Here is a 17,747-nt window from a genome sequence, read left to right on the forward strand (position 1 = left end):
CATCCTTGACTTCAATCTCAACTAAGACCCGTCCATTGCGTCCACGGCCTTTTTTTTTCCTAGGCGGCGGCCGACGAGAGCAGTGTATATTCAGGGGCCTTAGTCACAACAACGGCAATATGCCGCAGGACAGAAATGCCCGTGGCTGTTGGGGAGAACATCCTCATAACATAGGCACTTTATTTCATGTTTGCCAATATAAACATGAGCAGGCAAGGCTTGGCGATGCTCCCAGCCCCCTATTACAAAGTCAGCAGCCACAAAGTTGTCATAACCCTTGAATAAACGTATTCAGAAAACATAGACACAAAGAAATATGTGGAAAAAAAAAAAAGAGAGAGAGAAGTCACAGGATGCTTCCATCACAAACTAAGCATTTCAAATTCTCACACTTTGAGTGAGGTCATTCATAATTCAAGCAAACTTGTGCATTTCAGAGAAAACAAAAAGTTGCATGCTGCAAACATCTGTACAATGCTTACATGGGGAATTACAAAATTGCACAGTGGAAACAAAAAAAAAAAGATAAGAAAGCTGGCAGTTAAAAAATAAACAAATGAGATGGTGCATACACTATGTTATACATATAAATGAAGCACAAGTTTCAATGTAAGTTGATCAGCAACAATACGACTCTTCAATAAGACATTCAAAAGTTTTGGGGCAATGTTCTGTACCAATTGGTCACCATAATTTGTTCTGGTGGGACGAAGAGTCCAATATTCAGGTCGTCTTGTGTTGTAGGAATGTTCTTTAGCTGTTAGGTGGCTGGTTGTTAGGTATTGGTTGTGCTGTGTTTTCGCTCATGCCTGCAAAGTGCTCACTTCTGAGTTACCAGGCACTGTCTAATCATTGCTTCTGATAGCAGTAGAGCAACTCCAGTGCAAGTCTTTTTTTTTCTTCTTCTTCTTCTTCTCAAATGCGTATTGTGCTCCCTTCGAATTGAAAGTGCACTGAAAAGTGTGTTCTTCGGGTTGAAAATGAATGCCATGACTCCCGAACATGCCAAGTAACTTATGTTTTGCACAAAAAAACAGGAAAAGACGAGGCCTGTAAAAAAAAAAATTATAGGGATGGGCGAATATTCGGTATTGTCGAATATTCGATCGAATAGCTCTCTATTCGTTATTCGCTTCGATCCGAATGCAGGTATTCGATATTTTCGAATTATTCGATGCTCCCGAATAGGCAGCTAAAAGCCAAGCTTTTCGGCCAAGCTTTCCGAGAGTTACCCCAGGCTTGGCTCAAGACCCACCGACGCGGACATTTCTATTATCAGTGCCGGCACTGCCGAGTTGCTGCCTTGCCTAGAGGTTCGACGAAGCTCTCGGCCGCCAGCACACTTTAGGTTAAAAAAAAAAAAGGCCGCACTGAAATGACACCGCTCCGAACATAGCGGCACCAAGCCAGCAGACTTGTAAAGGCCGCCATTTTGAATAGGCTCGCACAGCGGACATTTCTATTATCAGTGCCGGCACTGCCGAGTTGCTGCCTTGCCTAGAGGTTCGACGAAGCTCTCGGACGCCAGCACACTTTAGGTTAAAAAAAAAGGCGGCACTGAAATGACACCGCTCCGAACATAGCGGCACCAAGCCAGCAGACTTGTACAGGCCGCCATTTTGAATAGGCATGCCGCCATTTTGAATAGGCTCGCACAGTGCGGCAGTACGCCGCACTAAGCGAGCCTATTCAAAATGGCGGCCAGCCACTTGCGCTTTGCTTGGCTACGGCCGAGGATACTAGTGGCTACAATACTTCTTTTTTTAGCGGAGCTTCTTGGCGGCGCTTAACTCTGCGAGTTTCTAGGCGGCGCTTAAACTTGTGAATGAGCAGCCGGCGGAAACTGCTGCACCTAGAGCATGTGGTGCAACAGGCATTTCTTCATGAAAACTTACATGAAGAAATTTTGCAATAAATGTTCAACTGGTAATAGTTTTACACAATGCTGTGCCTACGTGAGTTCTAATTATTAGAAAAAATTGTGTACATTAGTCAGGTCACAAGTTGCTCATTTGTCTTTGTGATTTGCAATGTGTACTATTCGAACTATTCGATTCGAAATTATTCGACCAAATCACTATTCGCTTCGAATTCGCTTCGAACCTCAAAATCTATATTCGCCCATCCCTAAAAAATTACTATACAATATTCGGCTTTTTTTTATGAATTCGATTAGGTATTCGATTTTAAAGTTACCGTTTGGTATTCGCATAGACCTGCGAACGTGAATTTAGGTATCATCATTATTAGAGCTCCTCAAGGTGGGCTTTACTGTGTAGGGTTTAGCAGACAGCCCTTCGGCCGAAGGAATCACCCACGCCCTACCCATAGACCTGCAAAGGTTTATTCAGGTGATCATCATCAGAGCTCCTTAGGGGGGCTTTACTGTATGGCGTTCAGCATACATGCACCACACGTTCGAGGGAGTTATATTAATCTTCGCTTGAACAATCTCGTTCTTATGCCTACGTCATTTTATTGTGGATGTCACACTCATAATGATACATGTTGATATAGGTAAAGCAAGTGATCGCGTGGAACTATCGTCATGTAATATAATGCCTGCACAAAGTGCCTGTGCGTGCGTTACATCCTGTATCACGGGCACGGATTTGCACCGGATGGAATCCTGATCTTCCTGTTTGCAGCTTCAGCTGGCATTAAAAACCATAATAATCAACACCAATATTATACGGCAGGCCTTCAATGGGCTTGTGAACTACCGAATGGGCACATTAAACCTTAGGCCCCCCCCCTTTTTCTAAAAAAAACCCTGATTGAACAGACTGCGAAATAATGTCTGAGCAGTTTTTTTTTTTTTTTTTCCATGGATGATAGTCATGTGCCTACAAGTGAACTGTAGTCACCTGATTCAGCGCCTCGTTGTACGGGAGACGTTTATTGGTTTACTGCTTGTACATAGTTCATTTGTCGCTTTCATTGTCATTCCCCATACCTTCCATATTCATTCCTTTCTCTTTCTGTTCCCAGTACCCTCCCCCCAGAGGGAAGTAGCAGGCCCAAGATCAATTTCTCAGGCCGACCTCTTCTCCTTTTTCAATAAACATTTACTCTCTCTCTCTCTCTGGCTATGTGCTGCCCAATCATCCATTGGGGCTGCCCTTCCAAACAAGTCACCCAAACCTGTAATTGAAAAAAATGTTCAGCAAGAGGCTCTCACGGAGCAGCAATCCATTTACCCGTAGAATGGGACCCACTGCATGGTTACTAAGTTAGCTGCTCTGCCTCCTTCGTGCGGGCGAAGTATGGAAAAGCTTTGCCAAAGCAAAGTTGCATGCTATCTGCAAGGGTTTCTCCTTAATTTTTATCGGCACACATTGCACTCGCAAGGCCCCACTGAGCCCCTGTCAGTGGCTGAATGCGCCCATTGTGCCTTGCAGGTAGCACCCAACACCCACTGGAAGGGTGTGGTAGCTGTGTGGGTGCATGCATGCACCTTGGTGTTGTTGTAGTGCGCAGTGGGTAAGGAGCTTCACTTGCTTTGTTTTCCTATTTTGGTGTTGCTGTGAACCCAGCAATCTCTGATGCTTTGCTTGCTCAAATGCCTAATTATGGTTGCCCTGCTAGGTCGGTAAAGATTAAGAACCACTAGCGGTTTCGGCTGGTATTCAGTGCAGGTGTGTGTGTGATTTTGGAATACATCTTCCCCGAGATAAAGCGTGTGTTAAAATCAGGTGATTGCGGTAGGATAAACGATTCTAACATAGGATTATAATGAGTCAAAACTTAATTTGCCTTGCATAATTTTTTTTCTTTTTTGGCTGTAACAATGACGCTTCTTGTCTGTATAATATTACATCGCTTGTTGTTGGTCATTCTATACATTTCTGTATTTGATTACAATGTTTAGTGCTGTACTTTGCCATTTCCAGTGTAATTCCTGAGTAGTTATTGTATTTTCATTGTATTCTGTTCCCTTAATGTCTGCATTTTTGATATGCGTTAGCTACATCCCCCCTATGTAATGTCTGCTTGTGCTCGCAAGGAGTCAGCCAAGCCCCCTTGTGGTCCCCCAGTGCTTCGCCATCGTTGGCCACCTGGAATGAGCGCTTGTTTCTCACTGCTGCCAAAATAACGCTAGTATAGGTGAAACCTGCGGGTGGTCTCAACTGGGCCCAGTTGGTGGTTCTGTGGCAGCAATCTGGCAAAGAAAGGCGCCGCTGCCCCATTGCCCCCCCCCAAAATTTTCATGGCCTGGCACAACAACCGGCATGCAGTTGTTAGCCCTTCACTGTCCCCGTCTTGGTGCTGCCTTTTGTCAGAATCCTTTGAGGCAAAAAGGCTGTTGAATACAACGAAACAGCTGACAACTGCTCACAGCAAAAAGTGAAGTGACGTTGAGAATTCTTCACACTTTTTGCATGTACTGGGAACCTTTGAGAAAGACAAAGATGCGGCACAAATACCCCTGCCCAGTTGACGGCAGGGCGCTAATTGAACGGCCCTTGGTGTGCTAGCAAAAGTGTTCCAGAAATAACGTCGAGAGTCCACCATGTGTGCAGTACAAGAGTGTGTTGTGGCTTGCAGTGGGGACGCCATACTACATGTCACCCGAGAGGGTGCTGGAGCAGGAGTACGAGTACAGCTCCGACATCTGGTCGGCCGGCTGCCTACTGTACGAGGTAAGAGTCCCTCTTCTGGTGGCTCCACTCCTTTGCACAGAGGAGTGTGTGGTCTGGCAGCCGAGCTAGGTGCAACACAGGGGCCGTCACCCAATCTCACTGCCCGATCTCCACGTCAAGTCGATGCTGGCACAGGCCGATCGAGGAACAGAGTAAATGAAAATAACTATTTAATAATGCATGCAGTTGGGGGCTACGTGGGATAACAGTGCAGCGAGCAATTACAGAACACCTGCCGAGGCGGAACTGAATCCAGGACCATTCTGTGACTCTGTCTGAATCCGAGTAAACCGGGGCCATGGTGACGAAAATTGTGAAAGAACCAATGGAAGCAGTCCCTGAGGGAACTTTCACCCAAACAGAACCAAGTTATGTGCATGGTGGCCACGCTTCTATGGAAGATGAAATCAGTCAGCTAGAGCCTTGTATGGAGGAACTAGCCGAGTATGAAAGAAACTGCCTGGGCATGAATCGGGGAATGCTGGAATTTGCAGCTGAGGTGGACAGTTTGGGAAGAGAAGTAATTTTTGGGGTGACAGCATGGGAAGATGTGAAAAGGTTAAACATGAAAAGGTTAAACAAACTCCCTCTTCGTGAAAACTTGTTATTGCTGTAAAATCCTTGGAAAGGATACGGAGAGCCAGCCACCCCTGCAGCCCCTGGCCATTTTTTTTCAAAGTTCTTGATTTCACTGCGAATCCTTTCTTGCAGGGGCACACTAAAAGGCACAGAGATCTCGGTGTGAGGGGATTTCTCAGAAAGAGTGTGGGACTAACGTAATGGCCAAGCTGAAAAGTGGATGGCCAGTCTTCAGGAGCACTAACGCTCAGCACGTACGATCATTCTGGTCACCCGTGGACACGTGCAGAAGTGGGGGGGGGGATCCACAGCGACCGAGTCCCAGCAGACTCAACGTGCCGCCTGCTGTGCCTGACCGCCAGAGCTGAGATGATGAGCGGGGAAACCTAGGTGCCGCTGCTGTTCCACCGCCGGTGCTTCAGAGGTCTGCTCGTATCACTTTGTGCTTGCAGATGGCCGCATTGCACTCTCCGTTCGTCAATGATGCCAGGAACCTGTTCTCCCTCTTGAAGAAGATTGTGAGCAGTGAATTCCCCCCTATTCCAAGCAACCTCTACTCGGACGAGGTGGGTTTTCACAAGTGCTTGTTGTGAGCAGCTGGCCATTTCTTGGGCAGCCAGGTATGTTGTCAGGGGGGCTGCCTGAATCTCGCGCATGGTCGACAGCCTGGCTGCCATCTAGGCCATCATGCAGCTGTGGTTCAAGGGCTGTGAATACAAAATGCAAATCTGGTTCAGTTTGAAGCAACAGGCATTCGGCAACTCAGTCTGTTCTGTTCCAGCCACGAAAGACTTTTTTAACCGGACATATGCAAGAAATACAGTGGAACCCTGAGAATACGACTTTCAAGGGACCTCGAGAAGGCGTCGTACGATTGGGGTGCCGGTAAATTCCGGCCTAGTAGACGGTCTCGTGCGACAGCTGGGCTAAGAACTTATTTCAACTACTACTATATTTAGTGCGTTCTCGCGTGATTGGCGAACCTCTGGCTGAAATCTCAAGTTAAAAAAAAAAGCAACGCCTATGTTGTGTCCCCCTCCCTTTCATGGCGTCCAGCTAACCCAAAAGGCTTGTGCCTTGCACGCGCGAGATAAGGCCGACGTGGTAGTGATCTAGGATACTGAGAGGAGAAAACGCGAGTGTGAAACTGCCAAGGCCATGCGGAACGAACGATAGTACATAGCGGAGTTGAAAAAAAAAAAACGCCGTTCGTCGCTATTGGGTCAAGTGCCCAATACATAACTTTTATTTTCCCACAAGATCAGCCAACATGAAGTAGATAAGATGATTCAAACTTAACGAGTAAGCCGTGTTGCGGCGAAATTTATAGCGCGGTCTTTCTACAGTTATTACAGTGACTTGCTGCGGTGGCCAGCGAGTGACCCAAAATGGCGGTGCCAACTGGTACGTGTCTCCACCCTTGCTGTGGAGGAGCGCGATTTGAGACAGAGCGTCTTGAAAGGAAGAAACTTAGATCGAGTGGGCGGGGAAAGCGGCTGTTCGTTCATCGCCGTGGGGTTGCATCGTAGTGTTTTTGCATTCGTCGGCGGCTCGACAGAAGCTTCAAATTCACGGTCCGCCTGCCACTTGAACTTCAACTTCTCGCAATTGGCGCGTCGGCGTACTGTTACTGCGTGGGGCCGTCGCAGGTTAACTCCCAGTCACGAGTACCCGCCTGCTTGCTTGCAAGTGGTCTGGCCCGCCTGCGGGCCTTTTCACATTAAGCAGCGTCAAGCGAGGGTTCATAATAAAGAAGGTCGGGGCGAGGCGGCGAAGCGGTGTGAAATACGGGAAAAACACCGGTTTATCCGCGCCAGGGTTCATCGTATGAAGCGGACCGCGTGCTCCCGAGCGTCACATCATCAGAATTTTTAATGCATTGTTTTTATGGGGAGTTCGCCGGGACCGCAGTGATCTGTCGTAAAAAGTGGGTCGTCGCAAGTCTGGGGGACGTATTATCGGGGTTCCACTGTATTTAAAAAGAACTGCAAATTTCACGTTCTACATGAAATTATGTAAAAGGAAAATGCTTTTATATAAAAAGGGGCAGTAGTAAAATAAATTAAGAATGTACATTTGATAGGTAAACATTTCAAAAACATGTCCTAGAGAAAAATGGATTTGCCTACAACAGTTGATCAGATTACTAAAAAAATTGGTAGCAGTGGTGGTGCCTGTGCCATGCAGTGAATTTGATCCTCCATTTCAGCCGGCGGGACATTAGATGGTCTTCTACAAGAAACCTGGCGATTGGAGATAACTGGAGGCAACAAATTCTTTCCATGTGATTTGAAAACCTTCTCAGTTGCATACTTTGCATTTAAGTCCAAGAAGAAGATTCTGGACAAGCACGCGCTCTTAAGAATTATGTCGGAGTTGAAAATGAAACTTGGTGGCGAGTGCTTGCTGTAGTTTACAGTTGAATAATTATAATTTAGCTGCCATTGCTTCATCTGTCCTCTTTTATAGTATCCAGAACCTTTGTTTGAAGTTTGCAATGAAATTTGTATCATTCTCAGATAATGAATGGCAGCCTACCATTGTTCCTGAAGTAGAAAGTGTATGACAGCGGAATTGTACCAGTGGTCACCTACGGGGCAGAAACTTGGGGGCTCACTGAGAGGATTTAACTTAAATTGAGGACAACTCAGCGAGCAATGGAACGCCAGATGATAGGTGTAACATTAAAGGAGTACTGTCACGAAAATTTTATGTTCCATTTTTATTGCTTTTATCGATGCTTAATGGTCTGGCGAACCCAAAACAGCACTTTAAATACTGCAGCGCGTGATAATCATATTGAACGGCCTGACAATCGTTTGTTTCAAATTCCCGCGCTTTCAGCCCAAAAGGCGCATATGACAGAATCCCAGCATGACCTCACCGCTTTGTGCGGACGCCAAAACACTGCGGAGGCCGGTGGGGCGTTGGTTTCGACTGTGCCGCCGCCGGAGCTGAACGGCTGAGCTGCGTGAAGGTGCTAGGCCTATCACTGCGGCGGAAATTCGATGACCGCTTTCAGCAAAAGTCCTGATGGCGACTTCTATTGCGATTCCGGGCTATATTATCGCTTCCTTTCCCATGTGTGGAACTTTATTTTTGCCAACAGTGCCTTTCTGGGCGGCGGTTATGCCTATAGCTCTGGCTACGTGCACCCGTTCGTGAATGCGCCGGCGCCCGCACGCGTGAAGTGACGTCACGAGTTTTTGACCAGCGCTGTCGCGTCACGTCTTTTGGCTATCGCAGGATGATGTCATGCTGATGTCCATTTGCTGAGTGCCGCTCCGCGCACTGTTCCATCGGCGCGATAAATGAGGCCTAGTTGAAGTATGTTCGTCGCGTCGCAGGCCGCTCATATTTCACCCAGGGTATTCTGTTGAGTAAAGGAAGCAAACTGTGCAAAAATATTGACCCCGAAAATTGGTGTCAGTACTCCTTTAAGGGACAAGAAGAGAGCGGAGTGGATAAGGGAACAAATGCGTGTTAAAGGAGCCATGAAGACTAAACAAAAGTTTGGTTCATTCAAAAGATTGCCTCCTTAGAATCATACTGATACCACTTTTAACATAAACCTTGCTCGAATAAGCTGTATAGTTAGGAAAAAAGGGAATAGCCGTGCGACCCACTCGCTCATTTCTCGCAAAAGAACCTATGATGTCATACCAGTCAGCTCTGCGATTGGCGGAGGCCGGCAAAAGCGAACGCAAATTGGGCAGAGCTTATAAGCTTGCCGAACAAGCTATTTGCGCCTAAATTTAGGCCACATTCTTTTTTTAAAGCCTTTAAAATGGTGGTACCGACAGTGGAAGTTACGAAAGCATACGCAAACATAGAAGTACCGATGCGTACTGCTGTTGGTACTGCGCGAACTATGCTTGCTTTAGCTGCACAGGACTGAGGGGCTTTGGGGTAGTTTTAGATGACACTGTCCGATTGACGCAAGCGACGATGTCTTAGGTGACCATTTGTCGAGCGAGCACTGTGTTTCACAAAACGATTATTTTCTCCCTGAACAAAAACAAGCCAGGTTCAAATACGATCAAAAACAAACCAGAGGCGGAAAACGGCTTATTACGGTATGGTGGCACCATTTAGGTTCAGTAACGGTAAACAGGCTTTCCATCGGCTGCAGAGTGGTCGCTTCCTGTGATATCATTGCAGACCATGAAGAAACACGATTTAGCGGGAAAATCAAAATTTTAACGTAAATTGATTAATTTCTCAGTACATAAAACATTATTTGCATCCAGACAAGCACTGGGGACACTATAAAACGCAATCTTTCGAATAAAACAAACTTGTATTTTGTCTTCATGGCTCTTTAAGGACATATTAGTAGAACTTAAGAACAAGGAATGGACGTGGGCAGGGCATGTAATGCGAAGGCAAGATAACCGTTGGTCATTAAGGGTAACAGAGTGGATCCCTGAAAAGGCATGCATGGCAGGGGGCAGCAGAAGGTTAGATGGGCCGATGAGATCAAGAAGTTTGCAGGGATAAGTTGGTCGCAGTTAGCACAGGACTGGGGTAATTGGAGATCTATGGGAGAGGCCTTTTCCCTGCAGTGGGCGTAGAAAGGCCGATGATGATGATGATGGTGGTGGTGATTATGATGATGAATTTAGCTGTCAGAACTTATACTTGTTATTTACTACCATCTTCTGAGTCTGTATGGCAGCTTTGAATCAGTATTGTAGAAAAGGGGTGCAGCGCACCAGAATTGTGACGTCTACACTTTCATGAAGGAACTGTTGCAGAGCAAGAGTCCGAGATAGTTGTCCTAAATATAAATACCCCAGAAAGTAATGAAAAACACAGTTGCCCAGATAGCCGAAATGGTAAGGCATCCGAAATCAAATCTGAAGACATGGATTCGGTCCCCACTCTAGATGAGCGTTTTTCTTTACTTTCTTTCCTTAATAAAAAAAATTAAAATGTTAACTTCACTAATAAAAGTAGAAAAAAAAGGTTAATACTTCACCTATGCCTCCCTTTGCGTTATAAACTGGCGGCCTTTCTTCTGTGTGTGTGATGTATAAAGGTCCAGCCCCCCTTTCAGGAAAATGAAAACTTTCTGCCTATGCCTGAACTACATTGGCAGCAAGGGTAACAAAAAGCAAGCAGCAAGAAACAAAGCACTCTGCAGTTTCCAGTGTAAACAAGAACAATTGAATGCCTACACACAGCTCATGCGCAACTAAAAAGACAATTCAATTGTAATAGCACAATCCAACACAAATATATCCAATGCAAAAAGTGTAAAAAAAAATTGGCAAAGGCAGGGGTACAAAGAAGGCGACAAAAATAATACATGCACTGAAAGGCACTGTTATAAAAAGAAAGTTTTTATCTTTTGTTCAACTTGAAAGACTTTGTATGGCTTAAAGTGGCGGGGGAGTTGCTGCTGCTTCATCTGTTCTCTTTGATAGTACTCTAGAATATTTGCTTAAAGTTTGCAATGGAATTTGTATCATTTTTATGGAGACAAAGCAGTGTTTCTAATGAACCAAGCTTGCATTCATTGTTATTTGGACAAACTGGTATTTTGTCTCCATGGCCCCCCCTTCTTTGCAGCTAAGTCCTGCCAGTTGAAGGGAGAGCAAAATGAACTGTGTGCTGCACCAGTTTTTCAGCCCTGTCGCTTGACGTGTGGGCAAGGCACGTAGTGCCCCCTCTGTGTGAGCCCTCGTAGGCTGTGTACCAGCCCCAGTGAGGGCAGGTGCATGGCCACATGGGCACGGTGCGTTGTCTGCCGGCCTGCTGTTTTCGGAGACAGGAAGAGGAGTGCTTGCGTGTCATGCCGATGAGCATGCACTAGTGGGACAGTGCAATCTCTGCTCGAATGCTCTTTGTGCGTACCGTGATGAGTCGGGCTCTCCTTGTTTTGGTTGCTGCTACAACCACAGGGTCTATCCTAAAAGTAAGGAGGCTGAGTATATCCTTCGGCACGATCGTTTAGTACGCCTAGTGTTCTTGACAGTGATCGTTGACACAGCAGCCCAAAGAGTTCTGCATCGTTTGTAGGTGTCTCGCAAGTCCTTTTCTGGAATCTCGTCGAGTGCAAGCACCTTCGTCCTTCGTTGTGGCCCTTTGGGCCTCTTTCACAGTGCCCGCTCCATATGCACTTCATTCTTGGGAATAGGAAAGAGTTGCAGGGAGAGAGGTCGGGACTATATGGTGACCGGAAAAAGTGTGTGTGCTTGTGTGCATGCACGGGGTGAATCCCTTGACAGCAAGTGACGTGCAAGCGATTGTTGTTGGAGTCAGAACCCGAGGTGTGGCAGTCTCTTGACACATGCAGCAAGCACTGTTTCAGCCGCTGAATGGCTTCCGCGCAGACACTTGCACTTGCCGCTGTCCCTGGGGAACGAATGCCCTTGCAGTCATCAAACATGATTCTAAATATTGTACAGTTGTCAATGGGCATCCAGACTGTTGCTTGTCGGGGACGTCTTCTCTTTGTGCCATTTGAACATTGCATCATTGCCGTATACTGTCCTCATCATGCGAACGTCTCGGTACAGGGCTTTCTCAGTCTGACGCAAAATTTCACCGTGTTGCAACTTTTGCTCCATTGTTGCCTTAATGCAGCAACAACACAGGGGTGCTTGTCGCTCTGTTCGCCTGCACCCTCACTCCTACCTGCTTATATGAGCTTGCAGTTTATGCAGGAAAGGGTTCGGGAACCGTGAAAATACTGGCTTGTATAAGTGTAAAAGGGGTGTTTGTGCTGGTTTCAGGAATGTGCAAATAATTTGAGTCAGAGTCAAAATAGCTGAATTTCAGTAAACGTGGAACTTGTGGCACAGGTTGGTGGGAATGTTCAGCCACGGCTTTTTTTGGTACAGCATTGATTCCTTGGTGAGAGGGGGGGAAGGCTGTGCAAGAAGGCAAGTGTGCAAGCTTTGTGAGGGCGCATTGCAGTGAGCGTGCTGGCACTGGAGCTCCATGCTCTGGGGGGTGTCGTGTAAAGGTGGATGGGGCACATTCACGTCCGTCCTCCCTCGTTGCGCGTGATCACAAGGCTGGTGGTGCGTGAGTGACGTGGACGATTGGGTGAGCAAATAACAATGGCCGCCTGTTGTGTGTTGGCAGCTGCGTGCCCTGGTTGCTGTCTGCATGGACCCGGACCCCATGAAGCGGCGCGACGCGGTCTACGCCAGTGCAGTGGCCAGCCACATGTGTCAGCGGTGGTCAGCCCTCCACTGCAGCTGAGCCCTTCTCTGCCCTCCTTGGCGCCCCAGCACGGTGCCCTTGCCGGACACCCAGCGTGACAAGAAGGTAGTGGCCGCACTTGCTGCACGAGCCGGAATGATGAGCAGCAGCCGTGAGCTTGGCGCATTATCGTGCATTTCCCGGAGAAGTCGCACTTGTTCAGCCGTTCTGCTTCACCAAGAGCCTAATGGTGTGTATTTTCTTAACGGTTTTTAATAAAGCATTTACTTTATGAAGCTTTTCTCATCGTCGATGACCAAGCTATATTGTAGAAGTGAGTTTTTTAGGAAATGGGTTCGTTTAGTAAAGGTGCTGCATGGTGCACTACTTTGTGGATTGCCGAAATGTTGCCCTATGCTTTCAACTCTGCATGCTTGGGGCCCTCTGGATCTCCTCTTTGGTCCTCTGAATCAACGCAGTGTATCCTCTGTGCAATAGGAACACCTCGATTCTGTTGTCATTGGCGTCCTTTTTTTTTTCTGAGCCTGTCTGTAAAAGTTCATTCAGATACTAAAATGTAACCCTCGCACTGCCTCTGTAGAGGTTCTGCACAATTCATGGTCCAAGCAGCTCCTAGTAAGTAACACTTAGAGAATCTGCTGTCCAGGCAAATTGCAATGATTTTAGTTTGAGCTTTTGAGCTTTAGCAAGAAAGTGGCACATTCATGGTAAAATGGCTCATCTCTGCATCAGTCATTTTGATTTCAACATCTAATTGCCAAAACCAAGTTGAAAATACAGGCATTTTGTCCCAACCAGTGCACACAGAGCCTGGACGTAGATGCACTGCAAACAATTAAATCAGGGGACCTTGAAGCTACTCCTGCCATACATGGGAATAAAAAGTGTACCGGTTTTTTGTAAATTCCAGTCATTGAAATGTGGCTTTGTCACCTGGTATGGCCCATTTGGCAGTCAAGTGAAAGGTATCGTATTTTCGCGCGTATAACTTGCACCTAAAATGCAAAAATTTCAGTGGCAAAGTATGGGTGTGGATAATACACAGGGTTTTTCCTTTAGTGCAGCTTCAAGGCAATGCGCGTTGTGCCATGAAGCTTCTACGCAGTAACACTGACTAAGCCCGCCATGGCAGCGATTGCGCAAAACATAGAAGGACAAGGGGAAAAAAAAATAACAAGGACAAACGCACTCTAACAGCTGAATTTTATTAGTGAATTGTACTTTCGCCTTTCAGTCAGTGTATTCTACTTGCTAAATATACACTTTTTCTGTCTACATAGTATGTGATGTGTTGCTTGACCAGTAGCTTTGGTGCAGCCTTTCCCTTATCAAATGTACGGGCAATACGTGAGGATTTTTTTTTCTTCTTTTCTGGTGGGCTGAAAGTGGGGGTGTGGGCTATATGCAGGGGCAGGTTATACCTACGAAAATATGGTATGTCAAAAAATGCCACCTGATAGCTGCCTCTACAGGCACTTGTACTTGTGGCTCAAAACAGGACACTGACAAAGTGGCTGTACACACATGCTCTTCCGTCTTGCTGCACCAAACAAGCCTAAGACTTCCCAGCTGGTCAAAACAAATGCTTTGCTTAGCTGGTTCTGGGTTCCAGGCAAAACACCTGACCGTTTCTGGTACTGTAGTCGGACATTTTTTCGGATCTGTTAAAAGTAAAAGTTTCTTCCGCTGAAAGAATACGTAGAATTGGACGTAAGGTACCAAAAAGGTACCAAACAGATCAAGGCTTGTGATTGTAAAATATATTGTCCACCGCAAGAAAGCAAGTTCTACAAAACTGCTTTAAGTTAAAGGGAATGCTGATCTCTATTTTGGAAGACACTGCGAAGACTGCATGTGAAACAAGAAAAAAAAACTGTGGGACAATATGCTATCAGAGCTAGGGGCAGTAAAGTGAGCCTTACCTACAACAAAATTAAAGTAGACGACGCGTTGTGCAAAATGGGACAAGGATGTAAACAGGTTCCTGAAAGGTATGACTGTCTACCTGAGCGGGCATCGCCCCATTGGAGACTAGTTGTGACAAGCTATTTCGATGCTTAAATCTTTATGCTCGAAGCATTGTGGAAAAAAAAAATTATGACCTGGAAAGTGTTGTCCTAGTGCACAATGCCCACATTATTGCGATAATGGAAACCTGGTTAAATTCTGACATGGACAACGACGAAATTTCACCGTAAAGAAAGAGATTCCAGGGAGGGGGGTTCATAGCGATACTTTTTCAAGAGTCGCTGAATGTTATCAGGTTACCTGACTTGCCTGGCGTCGAATTCGTATTGCTCAAGGTATTTCTAGAGGAGCTTAATATGATCGCTGGTTTCTATCGCCCATCATCTGCTGACTAAAAGTTTTTCAAAGCAATCAGTAACTTTCCATGTTACTGTAGGGAAGAGTCATAATTTTTTATTGGCAGGGGACTTTAGCATGCCATCAGTTGATTGGAGTAAAACATTTCCAGAGTCGCTTAGCGCTACTGCTGAACTTGTACTTGATATCGTTTTTATCTCGGGTAATAGAGGCCTTTCCCCAAATGTTGACAAGGTGGCAGCCATTCTGCATGCTGCTATGCCACAAGACATCAAAGAAAGGCCTTCAGAGTTTCTTAGGGCTTGTCAACTTCTACAGGTGCTTCTTGCCCAATCTTTCTTCGCTGCTCCACCCGCTGCACTTGGTTCTTTGTGAAGGAAAGACGGTGTGCCTTCTGTATAGGTGCTGCCCTGGCACACTGACACTAAGGGCCGTGAGCATCCCATTGTTTTTGCCTCAACGAGCCTGCCAAAAGGAGAGCAAAACTACAGTCAACTCGACAAGGAGGCACTGGCTTTGGTGTTTGGTGCAGATCGTTTGGTGCAGATAATTATTCGCCTTTCAGATGGTGTTTGGCACGATCTGAAAGGCGAATAATTAAGTGTGATTCGTATGAGCTCCTATGTAACTACAGGATTTCCCGCTCAATATAATCCAAACGCCAGTGAATATAATCCCTGCGCCAGTGAATATAATCCAGGTGCCAACCTTTATAATCCAGGACCCACGCAGTGCAGAACACATGCCAGCGCTTTGTAGTGTATTTTCATCCTAGTTAGATGAACTAGGTTACGTGACCAGTTTAAGCAGGCGACCTAAGAAGTGTGCAATAAAACAGACACGTGACTATCCAGCACTCTCACCTAATTACTATACTGAATCCGAGGATGGTGTAGTGGGTATCTCATTTAAATTGCTCACTTACTCGAAATTTTAGGGGAAAACTACCAGAATGCCTAACTCTCGAAACCCAATGCGGGCCCGAATGTGGGACAGACAGGGGGCGCTGCTGGCGCCGTTCAACAGCGCCACCCGCGGAAGAAAATCGCAAAAATGGTCGGGACATGCCCTGGCGTGTAGGTGTGGAGAACGCGTGTTTCCGTGTTGTTTAAAGGGGCAACCTCTCGTTACCGTGATGATGTTAGTCATACGAAACTCACATTTTTTTGCCAGAAATTAGGTCTGGGCGACACGCGTTCGGTTTAATTAATTACCTAATATAGGTACTTTATTCATTATTCGTTAGTCATTGATTTGGTTAACAGTCAGATTGATGTGACCAGGGCTTGTGGGGTACCAAATTAAAGGTCTCGATAAGGGGAATCACGTGGGAGAAATCAAAAATTGCTTCCTGCTTATAGTCATGCGATAGTCACGTGAGTCATAGATTGGGTTAAATGTCCAAGTAATGCCACTAGGGCTTGTGAGGTATCAAATTAAAAGTCACGATAAGTGGAATCACGTGGGACAAATAAAAATAACTTCCCGGTTGTAGTCATGAGATAGTCACGTGAGCCCTGATGGGTTAAAAGTCAAAGTGGTGGCACTAGGGCTTGTGAGGTATCAAACTAAAGGTCTCGATGAGGGGAGTCATGGACAAATTGACAATTGCTTTCTGGTTATAGTTATGAGATAGTCACGTGAGCCCTAGATTGGGTTAAATGTCAAAGTGATGCCGCTAGGGCTTGTGAGGTATCAAATTAAAAGTCTCGATGAGGGGAATCACGTGGGACAATTTAAAAATCGCTTCCTGGTTATAGTCACGAGGTAGTCACAGGATTCTCAAAATGGGTTAAAAGTCAGTCACGCCACTAGGTCTTGTGAGGTATCAAAATAAAGGTCTCGATGAGGGGAGTCACGTGGGACAAATTAAAAATTGCTTCCTGGTTATAGGCATGAGATAGTAACGTGAGTCGTAGATTGGGTTTAAAGTCAAAGTGATGCCACTAGGTCTTGTGAGGCATCTCATTAAAGGTCTCCATTGTGGGAATCACGTGGGACAAATTAAAAATCGCTTCCTAGTTATAGTCATGAGATAGTCACGTGAGTCACAAATTTGGTTAAAAGTCAAAGTGATGCCACTAGGGCTTGTGAGGTATCAAATTAAGAGCCTCAATGAGGGAAATGACGTAGGACAAATTAAAAATTGCTTCCTGCTTATAGTCCTGAGATAGTTACGTGAGGCAGAAATTGGGTTAAAAGTCAACGTGATGCCGCTAGGGCTTGTGAGGTATCAAATTAAAGGTCTCGACGAGAGAATCACGTGGGACGAATTAAACATTGCTTCCTGGTTATAGGCATGAGACAGCCTTGTGAGTCATAGATTGGGTTAAAAGTCCAAATGATCCCACAAAAACAAGCAATTCTACAGCGTTTATTTCACACCCATGATGCTAATACTCGTGATGTAATACACCTCATAGCAAGTCACATGACTAATTCATGCGTCATCATAAGGAATCATATTCACCATGACCAGATTCTCGTACACATCTCGAATACATAAAATTCAACAGTGTTTATTTGACACCCATGAGGCCAATACTTGTCGTGTAATAAACCACATAGTAAGTCACGTGACCAATTCATGATCCATAGGAGTCATGCGACATCAAAAGGAAACATGTTCACTATGACAAGATGTTCTTGCGCATCACGTAAACAAGCAATTCAACAATGTTCTTTTCATGCCCATGATGCCAATACTCGTGATGTAATTAACCTCATCGTAAGTCACGTGACTAAATCATGCGACATCTTTGGGAATGTTTGCAATGACAATTATTTTGCACATACCGCAAACAAGCAAACGAATGGCGATCATTTGATACCTATGATGCTATTACTCGTGAAAAAATAAATGTCATGGTAAGTCACGTGACTGATTAATCATCTGTAGGAGTCAGACCACATCACAAGAAATCCAATTAACAATTTTTCAACACACCATCTGCCTCTTTCTCGCATGTGTAACTTTCTTTTTACATTCGGGCGGGCGATAACAAGCACTAGGGCATCACTTTG

At 45.7% G+C, this 17,747-nt stretch overlaps 1 protein-coding gene across 3 annotated transcripts in view; it reads left to right on the forward strand.

Moving 5' to 3' along the window:
• LOC144177120 (serine/threonine-protein kinase Nek7-like) overlaps window positions 1–12,669 on the forward strand; it is a 37,172-nt gene extending 24,503 nt beyond the window's left edge. For 2 of the 3 annotated variants that reach the window (XM_077705250.1, XM_077705249.1), the window contains 3 exons: window positions 4,549–4,643; window positions 5,675–5,788; window positions 12,318–12,669. In XM_077705250.1, the coding sequence (XP_077561376.1) occupies window positions 4,549–4,643; window positions 5,675–5,788; window positions 12,318–12,437 (329 nt within the window). In that variant the 3' untranslated portion in view covers window positions 12,438–12,669. Of the gene's footprint in view, window positions 1–3,405; window positions 3,484–4,548; window positions 4,644–5,674; window positions 5,789–12,317 lie in introns of all 3 variants that reach the window. The other variant, XR_013323810.1, reaches the window with a different exon arrangement.
• The last annotated feature ends 5,078 nt before the right edge of the window (window positions 12,670–17,747 follow it).

This window comes from Haemaphysalis longicornis, unplaced genomic scaffold (assembly GCF_048455015.1).
Source record: "Haemaphysalis longicornis isolate Haplotype H1 unplaced genomic scaffold, Haemaphysalis longicornis Haplotype H1 scaffold_1, whole genome shotgun sequence".
Lineage (NCBI taxonomy): Eukaryota > Metazoa > Arthropoda > Arachnida > Ixodida > Ixodidae > Haemaphysalis > Haemaphysalis longicornis.